General features: G+C 33.7%; 2 protein-coding genes and 1 pseudogene across 2 annotated transcripts; 1 reads left to right on the forward strand and 2 right to left on the reverse strand.

Moving 5' to 3' along the window:
- Positions 1–409: 409 nt before the first annotated feature.
- On the reverse strand, positions 410–2,249 carry LOC104723911 (putative transposase-like protein At4g04430). Its single transcript, XM_087471333.1, has 6 exons — positions 2,115–2,249; positions 1,731–1,933; positions 1,521–1,647; positions 1,135–1,422; positions 834–1,046; positions 410–548 (listed from the first exon to the last, which is right to left on the reverse strand). Exons 2-5 carry the CDS (start codon positions 1,931–1,933, stop codon positions 963–965), a joined length of 702 nt encoding a protein of 233 aa, XP_087327459.1. The 5' UTR covers positions 2,115–2,249; the 3' UTR covers positions 410–548; positions 834–962.
- Positions 2,250–4,021: 1,772 nt separating this feature from the next.
- LOC104723909 (uncharacterized) lies at positions 4,022–7,120 on the reverse strand (annotated as a pseudogene).
- A 10,473-nt stretch (positions 7,121–17,593) lies between these two features.
- LOC104723908 (putative xyloglucan endotransglucosylase/hydrolase protein 1) lies at positions 17,594–19,156 on the forward strand. The gene is made up of 4 exons (XM_010442345.3): positions 17,594–17,783; positions 17,868–17,968; positions 18,058–18,251; positions 18,778–19,156. Exons 1-4 carry the CDS (start codon positions 17,597–17,599, stop codon positions 19,154–19,156), a joined length of 861 nt encoding a protein of 286 aa, XP_010440647.3. The 5' UTR covers positions 17,594–17,596.
- The last annotated feature ends 17 nt before the right edge of the window (positions 19,157–19,173 follow it).

The raw sequence follows: 19,173 nt of genomic DNA on the forward strand, positions 1-19,173 counted from the left end.
TCTATTCTTATTATATTTTCATCATATATTTATCCACTCAAATTGGCATAAATATTTAATATATATAATAGCCACTGAAGTAATTTGATAAATAATAGAAATGATTAAATTACCAAATCAACATCCAAACATACAACGGAAGCAAATAAACTTAACAACATAAACGGAAGCAAATAAGCAAATAAACTTAACAACATAAACGGAAGCAAATAAGGAAAGTAGCATTAGCAAACATAAGTAAAACCAAACTACGTAGCATGAGCAAACGAACCAACACCCATGGAAGTTTGTGGAGCTGCTGCATTTGATCCACTGGGACCTGCAAATGATTGAATCAGTTTCTCCATAGAATCAAGTCGTTTCTGAATAACCACATTATCTTCACGACTCTTTTGCAATTCCATTTCCAGCTCTTGATCTCTTAGCATTAATGTTCCTACTTCTTCAGTAGCTTGAGGGGGCACAGCCGAACCATCCAAAGACATAGAAATCCCACTTTGGAGTGATCCACGTCCAAATACACGACCTAGTTTCGATATACCAGCAATCTACAAAAGAAAACACAAAGTATGCTAATAAGAAATCATTCACACGCAAAACTTTCTCAAAGCTCCAAGAAAACAAAAAAAGATTCAAGTGAAAGAAAAAAATACATTCTGTAAATAAGATACTAGATTGTGATAATAGTAGGTTTTTATAAACACACGCATCATCATATGCCAACAATCAAAAGTCATACAAGCATATCAAATAAAACATAATAGAAGTTATAAAAAACAGTAACTATATATATTAGCTAGCTACCAAAAGATATATATTATGTAGAAAGCTACCTTAACATAGATGTCATTTTTCTCCTCGATGGTCAGAGAATCCATTGTCAAAACCTCTCCATTAGAGGACTCCATTTGTGCCAAGCGTTCTAGAAGATGTTCATCATATGCTTCAGCAATTAGTCGTGCTCACTCATCAACATAGGACCCATCGGATTTTTGGTGCGTCTTTCTCATCACAGCAATAAAGGAAGAGTCTTCATTATTTGCTTCCTGTGAACAAAACACAAAAGAAAGTTAAAAAATTATCAACATTTTAAACAAAAGAAAACATATTCATTACCAAAAATATAAACATTACCAAAACATCTTTCACTTTTGCATAAGAACGTGATCCCGCTCTGTGACAATGTGGGCCTAAACCATCACGACTAAATAATCGTGAAGTACGAGCTTTCTCGCTTTTTTCTTTGGCTTTTGGAGTCTTCCAGTAATCTACCATTTTTTCCCAATGGTCAGACAGAATCCACTCAGGTTGTTTTCCCTTGGACTTTGCAAGACTAACCATTCCTTTGAGACGAGTAGCAGCAAGTGCATCAAAGTTGGCTTTAACTAGATGCTCAATCGTGGGATCCCACTGAAACCTTGTCTATGTATATATGTATATATATATATATATATATTATTAGACATGTATTGAATATAAACTTATTTCTGAAAAATAGTTTATACATAACTAAATCAAACCTTAAATGTTGAAAACCAAGCATCTCTATAGTATTGCGGCACTTTTCTCCAGCTATACCACGCTCCTTTGAAATTCCCTTCAATGATTTTCCTAACACGAGTTGATATTTCGGTGTTGTTTTTGAACCTGTTGCATGTGTATTAATTAATTCACACTTTACTTTGTTACATTAAACGGTGTCTGAAACAAAAAAAAAGGAAGAACAATACCATTTAGCTCCATTTCTTCGAGTCGGATCAAGCACTCGAACATCACGTTGCACAGGTAAATTTTCTTCCATCTGCTCAACTGGTTCAACGATTGGAGCTGGGGGATTCAAAATTCTAGGAGGCAAAGTTCTTTGAAAACCAGCGGCTTGAGAACTCGATGATTGTCCATACGAACGACCACCAATGTTGATTGGTGGGCGCATCTGTAATTAGCAAAGAGAAATAAGATATGAAAATTAATCTAGAGGATCAATATCTATACAATTCAAACCTTGAAATCGAACAATATATAATAAATCCAATCAATTTTGAAGAAATCAAACACTTTATAACAAAACCAAAAGATCTAGAGGATCGGGAAGAGAGTATCTACAAAATTCAAACCTTGAAATCGAAGGTAGTGGAAGAGCTAACTACAGCGGGATCAGGAAGAGAGAACTGACAGGAGAGGAGGTTAAAATCGAAGGACCCAAGGAGAGAGGGCTTTGATCTCAGCTTTATATTGAGAGACTAGTCAGTTTCCTAGGTAGAGAACGTGGAGAAAGATTATATTTTATTTTTGTTTTCGTGAGTGGGAGATAGGTGTAAAAACAATGTTTTTACCGGGTGTTTTTGCCGCTACTACTTTTTATCTTTCTTTCTATCAAAAAGAAAAAAAGAAAAAAACCAACAATTTTTGCCGCTTCTATTAAATCTAACTTTCCCAGCAAAAATAGTTATATTCCACCTCCTAAAACTATTTTATAATTATTTGACTTTCGTAATAAATCTTTGCTCACACATGCATGTTCTGTGTTTCATATATAATCTCTTCTGGCTAGTGTTAGTCAACTTTCTTTTGTAACAATAAAACTCGTCGCTCTCTCATATAAATAGAGCTAGTAAATTTTTTAACATAATTTAAGAACAGACAAACAACTTAATTCAGTTCGCAAGTAGACTTCTTTCGTTTTTTCAGTTGCAGCAAAGATTGATTTAGCTCATCCATACTTGCGACGAATCTGACCATACAAATAAGAATTTAGTCGGAGGTGACTTGATCGAATGATGAAAAAAATAACAGTTTCTTATAGATTGAATTATATTAGGTGAAATTTAAAAGATGATCCAAACCGTAAAATATGAAGGCGCCCAAATCTTCAGCATCTGTAATCTAACTTCGTCTGTTGCATTCTTGGGATGAATTTCTCTTTCTTCGTAATCTTCTTGGTTCAAATCAAAAGTACGAGTGGTGCTAGAAATTGTCTTGTTGATCGATTGGACATGTTCAGATTTGCTTTCTTTCTGTTCTAGTACTGCTTTGGGATAAAACTCTTCTTCTTCATAATACGGCTTGTTTGGATCAAATATGTGAGGATTGGTCTTGCTGATGGGTTGAACATCTTGAGATTTTTTTCCTCCTTGTTCCATTTTTTAGTTTTAGATTTTGGATTTTGTTTATACATGCATGAAAGAATTTGATTGTAGCAATATAAAGAGTTTGGATGATACAATACAAGAAACAAACTAACGATGGAGTAGCATTAGCCTTTTAGACTATTTTGACCAAATTTTATTTATTTATTGTTAGATTACAATAAATTGAAAATTAGAATACATGTTAGAGAAAAACAATTAAAAAAAATACCTAAAACATCTAATGATTTGGGATAGAGGGGTATTGTACCATTTAAAAGGAAATTTTGCTAATTGAAAAGTAATACTATTATTTTAGTTAATACTAAATAAAATAAAGTGAAATTATTCATGATGACAAATTCAAAGTGGGTTCTAGATTTGCAAATATCACGGACTATGACTAACTAAGTAGTAAAGTCGATTGTGTTTGAGTGTTTGACTGGTTAAGAGTGAAGACACAGTTTAACTAGACTCATATTTTTTTTCTTTTACTATAACGAAAATGCTAAATAGATGGAAGTTTGGAAGATAGACTCAAAGTTAATGGTTTAGGAAGATAGACTAAATCTCAAATAAATCTTTTACTACTTTAAATAACCTTGCATGGTCTTGTACGTTGTCAGGATCTTTTATACCATAGTTGTGCCGTCCCAGAGATGGCTCTTAGGCTCTATAATGCCGGTGTGATAAGGGGCGGAAGTAGAACAAAGAATTGATGCTCTGTTTTGGGGTAGTAAAACAGAGCAAGAAAAAAAAAAAAATAAATAAATAACTTGTATTAATGAGAGCAAACCTCAATTCGCCACAAAAACCAGGTCCAAGAAACACCAAAAAAAACATGTAAACTCAAATTTTTCCTGACAGAAATGATAAATCCAAATTAGGAAAAAAAATTATTCATCTTTTGAATCAGTAAGTTCAATATCAGGGTTTCCATCTTCATCATATGATCCAAATTCCTCTTCTTCTTCTATATCATCAAGATTTTCTGCTTGACCATGTGGATATGTGAGAGTCTCGACTTCCAACGGATCAACAGAAACAATCGGATCATCATTTTCATGTTGCATTGCAGTGAAATCCAAATCAGAGCTGAGTAATGCTTTTCCTCTTGGTTGTATCACGATTGCTGCATTCCATTGTTGATCTTTCTTCTGAGTCATCCGTGGATACGGCACATAACATACTTGGTATGCTTGCGAAGCTAAAATGAAAGGATCATATTTACCATAACGCTTTGCGACATTAACATCGACAACTCCAGACTTGTTTATTCGCACACCTTCTCCAATGGTTGAATCATACCAGTCACATTTGAACACCACAAGTTTAAGATGAACAGGTCCAGGATAATCGAGTTCTAAAATCTCTCTCAAGACTCCATAGAAATCATGTTCTTCACTTGAACTAGAAGATGATGTGCCTTTCACACGGACTCCATAATTGGCATTTCTTTTATCTTTCCCATGATCGTAGGTGTGAAATATGAATCCACGACAAAAGTACATTGGCCAAGAAGTAACTTTTGTCATTGGACCATGGACGAGCGTCTGTAGCCATTCTGGATATGAATTATCACTCATAGTGTTTTCCACCTTAAGTTTATTAACACATATGAAAACATCTATTAATAAAAAAAAAATCAGGAATCCAAATACGGTTAACTTTTCTTACATATTCTCTTAACCAGTCTGCAAATTTTTTTTCTTTTAGGACGTTTTGATTCTCTGCAGTTATCTCATGATGAGTAGCAGCCATATTCTCTTCAAACAACCTACTTGAAATTGTAATATAATGAGAATCATAACAATGTCTTATTTATAATATATATGAAAACTGTGCAAGTGTAAAGTTATTTTCACGTACCTTTCATATGGGCTTACTTCTTCACAGTTCAAAAGAATATATGTATGTGCAACATGATAGTCTTCATTTTGAAACCATTTCTCGTTTGCTTTACCACTGCACCTCCCTTGTTGAGAAAAAATATATGGGACTTCATCAGGTTGTTGTGTACAGTGATCATATCCATCATAGTGTCGATCTCCTATTCGACTTTTTGTCTTGATGTGGGGTTCAAAATAATAACTACAAAAAGTAGAAATTTCTTCATTGACGTATTGTTCAACAATCGAGCCTTCTACTTTTGCTTTATTTTTCACTTTTTTCTTTAAATGACCCATGTATCGTTCGAAAGAATACATCCATCTAAATTGTACAGGTCCTTCAAATCGAGTTTCATGTGGTAAATGAATAGGCAAATGTTCCATAACATCAAAAAAAGATGGTGGAAATATTTTCTCCAAGTTGCAGAGAACAATACAAATGTTTTGTTGCAATGTTGCAACACCGTCTTCGGATAATGTTCTTGCACAAATATCCCGGAAAAATAAGCCAATACCTACATAAAAGAAAATATAGATTTAGTTAAACATTAAATTATATTCTTATAATATATAGACTAAGCAAAACACTAAGCAAAAGACCTTATACCAATAGATAAACAGAAAGGTCGTGAAATAAATTAACTTAGGAATTATAATAACATTAGACTAGACATCATAATTCATAAGTTGTAATGTTACTCCATATACACCGTCAAAATAAAATACTATAACTGCATAATAGTATATAACAAACTCTATACACAATCAGCATTGATAAACTCTTTCCGTTTATTAGATTTCTGGCTTTACAATTTATATAGCCAAACATTAATATTATATGAACCCATTGAAATTTTCACGTCAATAACTAAAAAATCAAAACAAAAGAAAACTCATAACTGGCGATCTCAATCTAAGACTAATCCAATCGACGAACCATAATTGCATTTAATCCAACAGTTCTTAAGAATTCTATTAATAAAAAAATCAACTTAAATATAACAGCAAGACTCAAAGACAATAATATAATTAATTCATTAAATTAAGAATATATATATATATATAGATATACCAACCTGAAAGTGCTTCGTGTATAGATTTATCCATAAGCTCAGCAAAAGCAATTGGCAATAACCGTTGCATTAAAACATGACAGTCATGGCTTTTCATTCCTCGTAATTTTCCTCCAGTTTGATCAACACATTTTGACAGATTTCATGAATACCCATCAGAAAATTTAACATCTTTTCTGAGCCACTCAAAAAAGGTTGCTTTTTCATCAGCTTGAAGTCTGAAAATCGGAATTGGTGCCTTTCCATCAGCTGTTAAATCCAGTTGTTTCCGATTACAATACTCTTTCAAATCGAGTCGTGATCTGATGTTATCTTTGGTCTTCCTCTGCACATTAAGTAGTGTATGGATGATATTATCATGATCATTTTTTTCGATTTGCATCACATCAAGATAATGTCAGAGTTTAAGATCCTTCCAATATGGTAGCTCCCAAAAGATGTTCTGTTTATGCCAGTTGTGAGTTTCACCGTATCCTTGTAATCGCCCATGATTTCCACCACAATCAACTGTTTTAGGCAAAACATTGACTTAATTCCACAGTTCTTCACCTATTAGCAATTGCGGTGGAATATCATTCACAACCCGCCCTTTCCGAAAGTTTTTCTTGTTCCGCCTGTAGCTATGGTCATTCAACAAAAATGAACGATGAAAATCAAACCAACTCGTTTTTCTACCATTCTTCAGTTGAAATGCATTTGTCTGATCCAAACAATAAGAACAAGCCAACCAGCCATGATTTGTCCAACCCGAAAGCATAGCATAAGCTGGAAAGTCATTTATTGTCCACATAAGTACAGCTCGTAAAAGAAAGTTCTGCTTTGTATAACCGTCATATGCCTGAATGTCGTTATACCACAAATCTTTCAATTCTTCTATCAAAGGTTGAAGAAAGATATCAAGACTTCTCTTAGGATGATTTGGACCAGGAACTAGAACTGATAAAAACATAAATTCTTGTTTCATGCACATTTCAGGTGGCATATTATACGGAGTTAAAATTACCGGCCATAGTGAATAATTATGTCCTGACATACCAAATGGATTGAAACCATCTGTACATAACCCAAGGTATATATTTCTTGGTTCAGATGCAAAATCAGGATATACCTTGTTAAAATGTTTCCATGCTTCTCCATCCGATGGATGAGACATTTCTCCGGTCTTCACAAAGTGTTCTGTGTGCCATCTCATATCTTTTGATGTATTATCAGATTGATACACTCTCTTTAATCTATCGCCTACTGGCAAATAAAACATCTGGCTATATGCAACTTTTTTCTGCTCAGGCTTTTGAGTAGGATGAAATCTGTCTTTGCCACAGAACTGACAGTTCTCTTTCGACGCAGCATCTTTCCAACAAATCATGCAATTATCTCGACAAACGTCAATTTTCTGATAAGGTAAACCCAAAGATCGCATAAGCTTCTTTATATCATAGTAGGAATTCATTGAGTTGTTACCTTCCGGCAAATATTCTTTCACCATTTCAAAAATTGCGTCCATACAGTTTTGAGGCAAATTATAATCTGTCTTCAAACTCATGAGTCGGGCTGCTAAAGATAGTTGCGAAAGATCTTCTTTACAACCATCATAAATTGGATTTTTTGCAGCGTTCAAAATATCATAAAACTTTTTTGCTTCAGCATTAGGCTCTTCTTCCATGTTTTGATCAAATCTTGACTCTGAATTATCAAATGCATCTGAAACCATTGTCACATAAGGATCCACTGGTTCTGTGTGAGACTCAGACCCAAAAGCATCTTCGGTAGAAGAATGAATATCAGCAATATTGTAATTTTCTCCATAAGAAATCCAAACCCAATAGTTAAGCATAAATCCTCTGATATATAAATGATTTGTCACGGTCTGCTCATCCCACATTTTTCCGTTCTCACACTTGAAGCAAGGACAATGGAGTATGCCTTTTTCGAGAAATAAAGGTTGACTCTTAACAAATCTTATAAAGTTTTCTAATCCTTGGCAATATTCTCTTCAAACATCATTAATTGTGTGATCAATTCTTTCGTACATCTAACGTCTTGTTACTGGAATGTCGTTGTTTGACGACATTAAATAGACCTAAAATATTAAAAATCAATTTCAAAAACTTAATAACTTAAAAACAACTAAATAGAATTATTAGTAGTATAAACCCAAGAGAACTAGAAAATCATTCACGAAATATTACACACAAATACGTAACCTTTGTACTCTTTTGGACTTATTGTTTTCGCCGAATAGAATTGTCCAATAGACAGTTGTAATACTGCTCGATCGATTGTTGTTGTAACTAAACAAAAAAAAAATATAGTATCTACGTATGATGTATGCACTTAATTGTTGTATCAGACCTTTATTATATATATGACCGTATGATCTTAAACACATGTCTAGAAGAAAACTAAGTTAATTAAAATAAAGATACAGTATATGGCTATCAAATTAAACGTGCAGAGGCCAGGTTAATTATATTACTCAACTTTTCACAGATAATGGAAACACAAACACATAAACGATGATGGACACTAGTTTAATTTCAATATAACACAAAAGTTTCAAGGATACCACATAAAAAAAAAAAAAGTTGAATTAGACTTGTACCTATGAGAAGAAAAATCTTATAACTGCTAGACAAAAACTTCAAGATCTCGTCTATTTTTTTTTGTAGAGAAAAATTTCAAAATCTCGTCTATTGTTCTGATTGTGATATCTTCCACCAAAGCAATTATATATATATATATATATCGATGACGAGATTTCTATTCTCATTAGTAATAGAGAAAAAAACTAGTTAAGTATTTTTGTTAACTTTATCTCATAAGAAAAAAAAATTAAGTATCTTTTAAGTTTATCTAAAAACAATAATAATAAAGATAAACTAAAAAACTATTACAAAATCTTTTGCCATGTAAATTAGATGATTATCCTAGTTTAACATATTAATATTATTGCAACTATTTCATTACAAGTTAAGTCAAAATAAATGATTGTTAAAATCAATCACTATTATGACAAAAGTGTTACGAAATTATGTAACTATTTAATACAAAATGCTAGTCATTCGTACCAATTTGTGACTACAGTTTCGTCACTCTAATGACACAAATTGTGACTCATATATCTGTTATAAAATTGTAACTAATTTACGACTATATATTAGTCACCAAATCATCATATTTGTTACAATCAATAATATCGTCACATTTTCGATATTAATTGTGACATAATTTGGTACTAACGTTAAACGTCACAAATTTGTGACAAAATAACTACGAATTAATGACAAAAATAGTTAGTCGCAATAACGTATCTAAAATGTCACAAATTTGTGACATAAAATTTTTGTCACAAACGTTCGTCTCAATATGACCATTTTTTTGTAGTGGAAACAACCCGACCCATCTTTTTTAACCTAATATCTAGTGATCCCATACTTACTAGCAACATATCCCCAATCAACAATAACATCGGATAACAAACAATTCAACTCCAATAAATCAATAACCATTAAAGAAATAACATGTTATCAATTCCAACAACAACCCAGAACATAACAAGTAATGAAACCAACATTCCTAACATCCATTCTAGACCACTAAGTTTCACTCTAGGATCCTAACAAAGACATAGAGCAAACAACTGAGCCTCTAGAACATCCTCCTCTTCATCGCCTTGATCCCACGATCACACTTTGCCTCTATCTGCACCACAACACAAAAGAGAGGTGTAAGTATTACCAGAATACTTAGTGAGGCAATCCTTCCATCTATTGGGCTATACACACAAGCAATAAGATCTCTCATGCCACAAACAACAACAATAAAACAAACCAGGAACATGCACAAAGTCACACGACATAAACCTCACTGCAGAAGGATGTCGACCGACACTGGTCATCTGGTGTCGACCGACACTGGTCATTTGGTGTCGACCGACACCTGCTCGACACTCCCGAAACCCACATGGTGTTGATCGACACCTCCAATTTGCTACGTTTGGGAGGTTTTTAAGACTTGTTTATCGTCCATACAAATCAGCACACGATCTTTTCCTTTTTCTTGTCTTCACTCGCACAGTTCCGACAATCACTTCCCGGAAGGTCACTCATTCTGAAACTACTCCAGCTCAAGCACCATTAACTCTGTATTTCTCATAAGAACTTTGACCAAAAAGATAAGTGCACTTTGGTGACATAGGTGGTCAAATCAACTATTTTTAAACCTCTCTGCAAATAGGGTGTCACAATTGCTTGTAAAGCCCCGACCACCATCTCTCAGCGGGTCCCATGTCCCCTCACAGTCCATGGGCCCACCTTCCTTAATGGCTCTCACGTACTCTCACTAGGCCCGAGACCCCTTCCATATCTGACGACCGGTTTGCTACGCCCTCGAGGGTTAAAGACTTATTTATCGTCCCTACAAATCACCACACGATCTTTCTCTGTGTTTTGTCCTCAACCGCATAGTTCCGACAATCACTTCCCGGAAGGTCACCCATCCTGAAACTACTTTAGCTCAAGTCCCCTTAACTCTAGAGTTTTCTCAGGACCTTTGACCAAAATGATAATTGCACTTTAGTGATACAGGTGGCCAAATCAATTCTTTTTAAACCTCTCCGCAAAAAGAAGTGACACAATTCATCCCCACTAACAGATCGCAATGTCCTCGTTGCGCACCAAGGTCGTCACCCCTGACTGTATGAGCCCACTCAACTCCACATCGTCTAGGTTCGGCTCTAATACCACTTGTAACTCTCCGACCGCCACTTCTTAGTAGGCCCTATGTCAAATCTTAGTCTATAGACCCACTGTCCATAATGGGCCTCACATCCTCTTACTAGGCCTGTGAGCCCATCCATATCTGACGGCCGGTTTGCTACATCTGAGAGATTTTAAAGTCTTCTTTATTGTCTCCACAAATCACCACATGATCGTTCCCTGTGTTTTCTCCTCACTCGCACAGTTCCGATAATCACTTTCCAGAAGGTCACCTATCCTGAGACTACTCAAACATAAGCACGCTTAGCTCTTGAGTTCTCTCAGGACCCTTGACCAAAAAGATAAGTGCATTTTTGTGACATAGATGGTCAAATAATTCTTTTAAACCTCTCTACAACTCCCTAAAACCAGGGTTTCACATAGAGGGGGGGGGGAGAAAATGGTCATCTCTGGTTCACGGTTGGTTGAAATGCAATGTGGGAGTCTCTTAGTCAAAAAGGAATTCACTTGTGGGAGGAGCTTGGGTCCTAATAGATGATAATAGTAAGGTTGTGTTTCATAGCAGAAAGTCTTTTCGGCAATAACATCAAAGGAGTAGGCAAATCTCACTTGTGTACGATGGGCGATCGAAAGCATAAATAGTCATCATCTAAACCAGATTATTTTTGCTTTTGAAGACGCTGAGATTGTTGGGGCAGTTCTCAGACCAAATGCTTGTCCTTCTTTTCATTATCAAGCAGAAGAACTGTGGAGAGTTTTAGGGTTGTTTCAGGATAGGAGATTGCTTTTAGAAGGATCATTAGCAAACAGAGAAGCTAGTCTCATAGCGAATAGTGTAATGTCGGAATGTTGTTTGTAGTCTTATGTTCCAGATGGACATCCCACCTGGTTAAACGCTTTATTCGAGGATGAGAGTGTGTAGTCCTCTGCTATATGCTTTTGAAGTTTATCTTCTTTTGGAGATTTTTTGGTATAGGCCTAATTTCACATAGGCACTAACGATAAGATGTAAGTTGGTAGGTAAGAGAACTATTTTTTCATAACCTTGTAATGTTTGTCTTTAGAGTTTAATATATATCAACAGATGACCAAAAAGAAAACAAAAAAAGTGAGTAACCATCACACTATGTAAAAAGACCAAATTAGATAAGCGTTAATGAGACGCAGCCACAATTAGGCCTGTAAGCGAAGCGGGTTTTTTGGACTCTCTGGATCCGGATTCGTATTCGACGGATATATGAAAGTACTATTTGGATTCGGATCTGTAGCTACCGGATATCCGGGTACAAATATCCGTGCAACAAAACCGGATATCCGTGGATATACGGATACAAACCTTTTTCTCTCTCTTGATGCGCTCACCACCAGATAAAACCCTATCACACCAACAACAAACTCAAATCTCTTCCCCAGCTCTGTTTTGTTCTATTTTCTCTCGATTTCTCTTGATTTCGTTAACCACCATAGCTAAACCATGGATCTTGCATGGATCCGACCAAATCTCATCATAAGATTCAAATCCTCTTCTATAATCACCCCATGTGCAAAGCTTGAAAAAACCATGAAGGCATATATACACTTCTTTTGCTAAGATCACAAAATTAGAGGAGGAAAGCAGTCTGAAAAATTGGAAGGGATGGAAGTTAGAAGAACAGAAAAAGAGAGAAACGAGAGGAAAGGGGAGGGAGATCGTGTGGGCAAAAAAACATTAGCTAGGTTATTTTGTTTTGCATCATTTGTTAGTTAGGCCCAATAGTTTAGTTTGGTCCATTAGTATTTTTAAACTCATTAGACAAATAAATCGGATTTGGATATCCGGTCCAAAAATTATTCACTATCCGAATCTGAATCTGTATCTGAATCCGAATCTGAATCCAAATCTGAATCCGAATCTGAATCCGAATCTGAATCCGAATCTGACGGATACAATAATTCACTATCCGCATTCGGATCTGTTCTTGCCGGATATCCAGTTTTTCAGGGCTAGCCAAAATAGAGAGTGTTATCAATTTTTTCTTTGTTATAATTTTCCTTTTAATAAATAACTCTTACCCCTTTATATTTTATTGTGGTATATCTTTTCAATAAAACTAATTGAAAATTTGAAATTTATCTTAAAAAGGTTAGAATTTTTTTTGTGCATTCAACACAACTTAAATTTCTAAAATCGGATGTTGAAAAAATTAAATCATGAATATTGTTTATAATTGTAAGATATGCGAACCAACTAATTGGTTTTGGGGGTGGGTGTCGTCGGCCGGTTTGATTTAAATTATTGTTTTGATTCGGTTTGGTTCAATTGGAAATCCCTAACCGATATATTTAAGTGGAATCAACGTGAGGGTTTGGGGAGAAGCCGCTTATTATCGTTTTCAGAGAGAAACAGAGGGAGAAAAGAAAACGCTTGAGAATTTAGAGTTTTTGTGAGTTTCTTGGATAATGTGGTGAGATCAGTTGCTGTGGAGTGAAGATCTTGTGCTTCGAACGAAGGAGAAGCCTTCCAAGGTGTTGAATTTGTTGATGTGGGTCGGAAACTTACTGCAAAAGAGGTGAGTGCATGAGAATGGCTGATCTAAGCCTGAGAATCATTTGTTTTGCTTGTTTTGTGGCTTTTTGTGTTGTTTTCTTGTATGTTTGTGGTTGTTTGTTGGTTCCCATGAGTTTCCACGACTTTTGGGTGAGTTTCGGACGATTTGGAGGATTTGGGAAGTGGATCTATGACGACTTTCGGCTTTGAGCAGAATATGTCTATGGAGTCGGTGTCGATAGACACCAGGTGGGTGTTGGTCGTGTTGACCGACGCGGAGACTTTGCTAGTGTCGGATCAAGGGTTTCCGGGTCGAGGAGGGGTGTCGGTCGACACCGAGAGGTGGTGTTGGTCGACACCAAGGAGGAGTGTCGATCGACACTGAGAGCCAGTGTCGGTCGACACCAATCCATTTCAACAGCGGCTGATACTGTTTCCTTGGTTTGTTTGTGTTTGTGTGTTATTTGTTTAACATTGGAAGCTCAGTTGCTTGTGTGTATAGCACAGTAAATGGGAGGATTGCTTCACTGAATGTTTATAAAATACTCACGCATCTCATATGTGTTGTGGTGCAGGTAAAGACAAAGTGTGATCGTGGAATCAAAGCTATAAAGAGGAGGATGTTCTAGAGGCTCAGTTGTTTGCTTTGTGTCTGTGATAGGATGTTAGAGTGGAACTTAGTGGTCTAGAACGGTTGTTAAGATTGATGGTTCTATGACTTGTTATGTTTTGGATTGTTGTTGGAATTGGTTTAAGTTATTCAGTATCCATTATTAGTTTATTAGATTGGTTATGTGTTATTCGTTGTTTGTTATTGATTGGGATAGGTTGCTAGTGAATATTGAATCACTAAATATTAGAACATATAAAAATATATGGGTCAGATTGTTTCAATAATAAGAAGACAATTTAGCAAAACTAACCTAAAAATATATATAAATTAAACAAGTAACAACTCTAGCCATCTAATCCTTATATACTTTATATTAACTATAATATTGATATATTTGCCCCTATTGCATGATTAACAGTTACACAACTTTTTTTTACCTCTTCACTCTCCTCTCTAATATGAGGTCATTTTTAGTTAATAAATCAATGATTTATGTTTAAATATATATATATATATATATCAATTAAACATATATATATACATATATACTTTATGTTATAACGAAATACAAACATATATATGCATATAATATGTATAAGTATATGTATATATACCATCACTATAACCATCATTTATACATACCATTATGACGTTATTGCTCCTACTACCATGCCATCATCACCACCATCACAACTATTATTGTTATCGCCATCATCACCATTATCAACCACCACCGACCACCCCCATTGTCACCGCAACCGCTACTATTATAGTCATTTCTATCGTTTTTGCCATCACCTTCGCTATTATCGCTACCACTTTAGCCATAACCACCACCACCATACCTCATTCTATACTATTTCATATAATCATATTATATTTTATTTAATTATAATGTAATTTAATTTTAGCATACGTTTAATTTGATAGTTAGAATTTTTTATGTTATATCCCTTAGGGTGTAGTATCTTTTATTCAACACATATTTAATTAAATATCTTTGTTTCGTATGTTACCAACTTTTAATTTAGTTTTTTGGATTGTCTATGTTGTATCCTTAGAGTATACAATATAGTGTGATGGTTACTCACTTTATTTTTGTTATTATTGTGCTATTTTCTTTATTATTTTTTCCAAATTGGTTAGTAGGCAAAATCGCCCAAGTTTAAATATAAATTTTTTTGTTCAATTTTTTATTTTTTTTTTGTCAAGAAAAAATGTTCCTTTTATTTGGTTGAATTTGGTATTCTCTTAACTTCTTCAAACAAAATTAGGACTTAATTAGATACTCTCCTATTCGTGAAAGAACTCCTATTCGTTACATCGTGCATACAATTGTAAAGAGTTTTGTAGTGGATTGCAAAGTAAATGAACTTGCATGTTTTAATCAACAATAAGGTATTAATTTGCAAACACACCCATGCATTAACTGATTAAAGAATCAACTACTGTTATTCTGTTTCGCTGTTCCCATTTTTTCTTATAATAATAGTGGTCCTAGAGTACAAGTCTCCCATCTAGAAGACTACATGCACACTAGCTTATTTTATACTATAAACAAATGCATGAGAGGTAATGTTTTGCTGGTATACTTAACCATAACAATGTTGACTTTATGGTTGAACATAAGGGTGTCAATCGGGCTAATTCGATCCGGCCTAAAACCTGTAAAGTCCGCATATGTTAGAACCCAACCAGGTCCAGTCCAAAATATTTACGAGCTTCTATTTCAAAACCCGGTTCTGTCCTAACAGGACTACATGATTTTTTAGGCATTTCTGGACCTATCTTGCGGATCAAAAATTCAAACGTATAAGTTTATAACATGTGTTAACAACAATTTTTAAGGAGAGACAATAAAACAAATCAATCTAAATTTGAATAACTCATCTATATTCACTAAATTCAACTTAATTTAAAAGAACAAGTTTAAAAACCAAATATTTTTTTTATACTTTAACCAAATAAAACAATATATATATATATATATATCCTATAAAATATTACAGATAAAAATTTGAAAAGTATTAAGTAAGGTTATTACGTGAAAATGAAAACTAGGATTAGAGTTTAAAACTTTATTTACAATAAATCATTAATCAAAAATTGCAAGCAAACAAAAATTATGACAAAAAAAAGTATTTAAAGGTTTTTTGGGTCGGTCAGAGCCTGATTGGGCTAAACCCAAAAAACTCTATAGTAAGAACGAGCTGAGCCCGAAAGGTCCGATAATTTTGGACATATATGTTGAAGCCTAAATCCGATATTTTTCAGAATCGGGCCGAGCCAACTTGCGGGTTTTAACCCTAATTGACATGCCTAGTTGAAAGGTAAATCTAACAAGTTGAAAGATGCAACCATTTGCAGCCATTGTTTGAATGTGGTACAAGTTATATAAACCATCTTTCTTGACCACCATTATCGATTTAGTAGAGGTTTTCTTATATAATAATTTTAATTTTCTTGGATGAGTTATATATATATATATATATATATATATATATATATATATCCAACTAGTCCATTTAAATTATTTAATTGACTGCACTAAAACAAACATCATTTCATAGTTACGTACGTTTAGATGTACTAAAACAGAAAAAGAGCTGGTACTTGTTTTTTTTTTTTTTGTTATGAAAAACGATCTTTAAGTTTCATAGTCATGAAATCTCTTTATAAAGTGATTCGCTTGTCACTAATATGCATTTTTAGGTAGAAAATGAGAGAAAAACCTCTAATCAGAAAACATTTCATTCTCCACTTTTAAGTTGCTGGTATATTCAGAACCGTGCCATAATGAGAGAAAAAGAAGTATTCACTTGTGGCATCCAATTTTAAAAATTATTTAAGGGCATATATTTATTAGTTGGATTATAGTCTACTGCTAATAAAAATATTTTAATATCAAATATAGGTTTACAATTTATAATGATACAACTTTATGCTATTCGAAGAAGCAAAATTTGGGCTTGTATAATCCAAACATAGACTTCTAATACGTTAATTAATTAAGAAAAAGATAAAAACAAATATTAGTTATTTAATAATTAGGGTAAAATTAAGAGATTTGCTTTGTTGCCCCTACTAGTCTCGTTACATCTTTAATATTTTTGTGATTATTATAGTTTAGAGGGATATTTTTGAAAGTTGTTTTTTTCCAAATTGTTTTACAGTTTCCGTAAAATAGTTCATGTTTTTAAATTCTTTTCTTATTTACTTTGTTTTCTGTTTTTTTTACCCAATTCATTTTCAATTTCCAAATAGTAAATATAAATTGTAACTTTGTTTTTAAAACTTGGTTAACTATTTTGTGGATAAAATGGAAAAAAATGTTTTAGAATTATTATATCATTTGTTAATTTGTTTTCGTAAGTGATACATTTTTTATTAACATTTTTTTAATTTAATTGGGGTATTTTTCTTTTAACCGCTTATGATACTAATCAATATTGGCACGGCTCTGTATATATTGTATATACGTATATTGTGAATAATTATAATTCATACTCTATATATATATTTATAAAGATAGCACTTCATCTACGCAAAACCTATTAGATTACAAAATCAGCCCATCACTATACATGAATATAAATAGGAAAGATCATTGCTCCATTAAAAAAGCTCAACTAATAAATTTAACTGAATAATATGGAATATATGTCGATATTTGGTTTTCTTATACTGATGCCCTTGGTCATTAGGGTTCGAGGTATTAACATTGACGTAAACCAAGAAGCAAGTTTTGATGAGAACTATGTCGTTACATGGGGACAAGATCATGTCTCGAAACTCAACCAAAACAAAGAAGTTCAGCTCTCCATGGATCACAATTCAGGTCTATTCTATATATATATATAACAAAATAGTGTCATTCTTAAGACTAAAATGTGAATTGGTTTTGTGTTTCTGACACCTAAAGGTTCTGGTTTTGAATCCAAAAACCACTACGGGTCAGGATTCTTTCAAATGAGAATCAAATTGCCGCAAAAAGATTCTGCCGGCATCGTAACCGCTTTCTATGTTCGTGTTTTTTTTATATATATTCTTTTTGATTTACATTGACTTTTAGCTTTATAAAGAATAACTCAACTTTCCATATTGGTATATAGCTTACTTCAAAGGGAAACATCCAAGATGAAGTTGACTTTGAGTTCTTGGGGAACAGAGAAGGGAAACCAATAATAGTACAGACCAATGTGTTCACCAAAGGTCAAGGAAATAGAGAACAAAGATTTGTTCTTTGGTTTGATCCCACTGAAGATTTTCATGCCTATGGAATTCTTTGGAACCCATACCATATTGTGTATGTTCCCTTTCTTCATGTTCTCCTCATGCATTTTTACAGAAACAATTAATTGAAATTGGTATATAAATAGATTGGATACAAATTATTTAGATTAATGGGTTATCAATCAAATATATGTTGATATAATTTATAGGGTAACCAAAAAAAAAATGATATAACAAAAAGATGAAAAATGATAATGAATATTATATGTTGTGAAAATGGCACATTCATAATATTTGAAAATGGCACATTCATAATATTTGAAAATGGCACATTCATAATATTTGAGTTAGAAAATGGCAAAATCTATAAGAATCCCTTTGATAAATGAATATTTACAAAGTTTGGATCACTTAATTGGGTCTATGCTAATTATCCATTTTTAAGATCACTTATTAAGACATAATTAATGATGACTTTGTGAATATAACACATGTAATATCTAATAGTTATATATTGCATATTATGGAAAATGCTCATATATAAATATATTGATACTTATAACTCTCTTTTTTTTTTGTAAACGATGAATTGGTTATAGGTTTTTCATAGACAACATTCCAATAAGAGTGTTCAAAAACAACCCGAAAGGCATAAGTTACCCATCAAAACCCATGCAAGTGGTGAGCAGCTTATGGAACGGCGAGGCATGGGCAACCGATGGTGGTAAGGCCATGATTAATTGGTCTTATGCTCCTTTTAAGGCCCATTTTCAAGGCTTTTCTGAGTCTGGTTGTCACGTGGATGGTCTCAATGTTTGTGGATCATCAACATATTGGTGGAACACCGGAAAATATGTTGGACTAAGCGTTTCCGAGCAGAAGGATTACGAAAATGCAAAAACCAAGTATAGGAATTATGACTATTGTTCGGATCATACTAGATTTTCTGTACTTCCTAATGAATGTCAATGGAATTAGTGACAATGTGACATTTT

The sequence above is a fragment of the Camelina sativa genome, chromosome 11 (assembly GCF_030686135.1).
Source record: "Camelina sativa cultivar CO46 ecotype springtype chromosome 11, ASM3068613v1".
NCBI classification, from domain to species: Eukaryota; Viridiplantae; Streptophyta; class Magnoliopsida; order Brassicales; family Brassicaceae; genus Camelina; species Camelina sativa.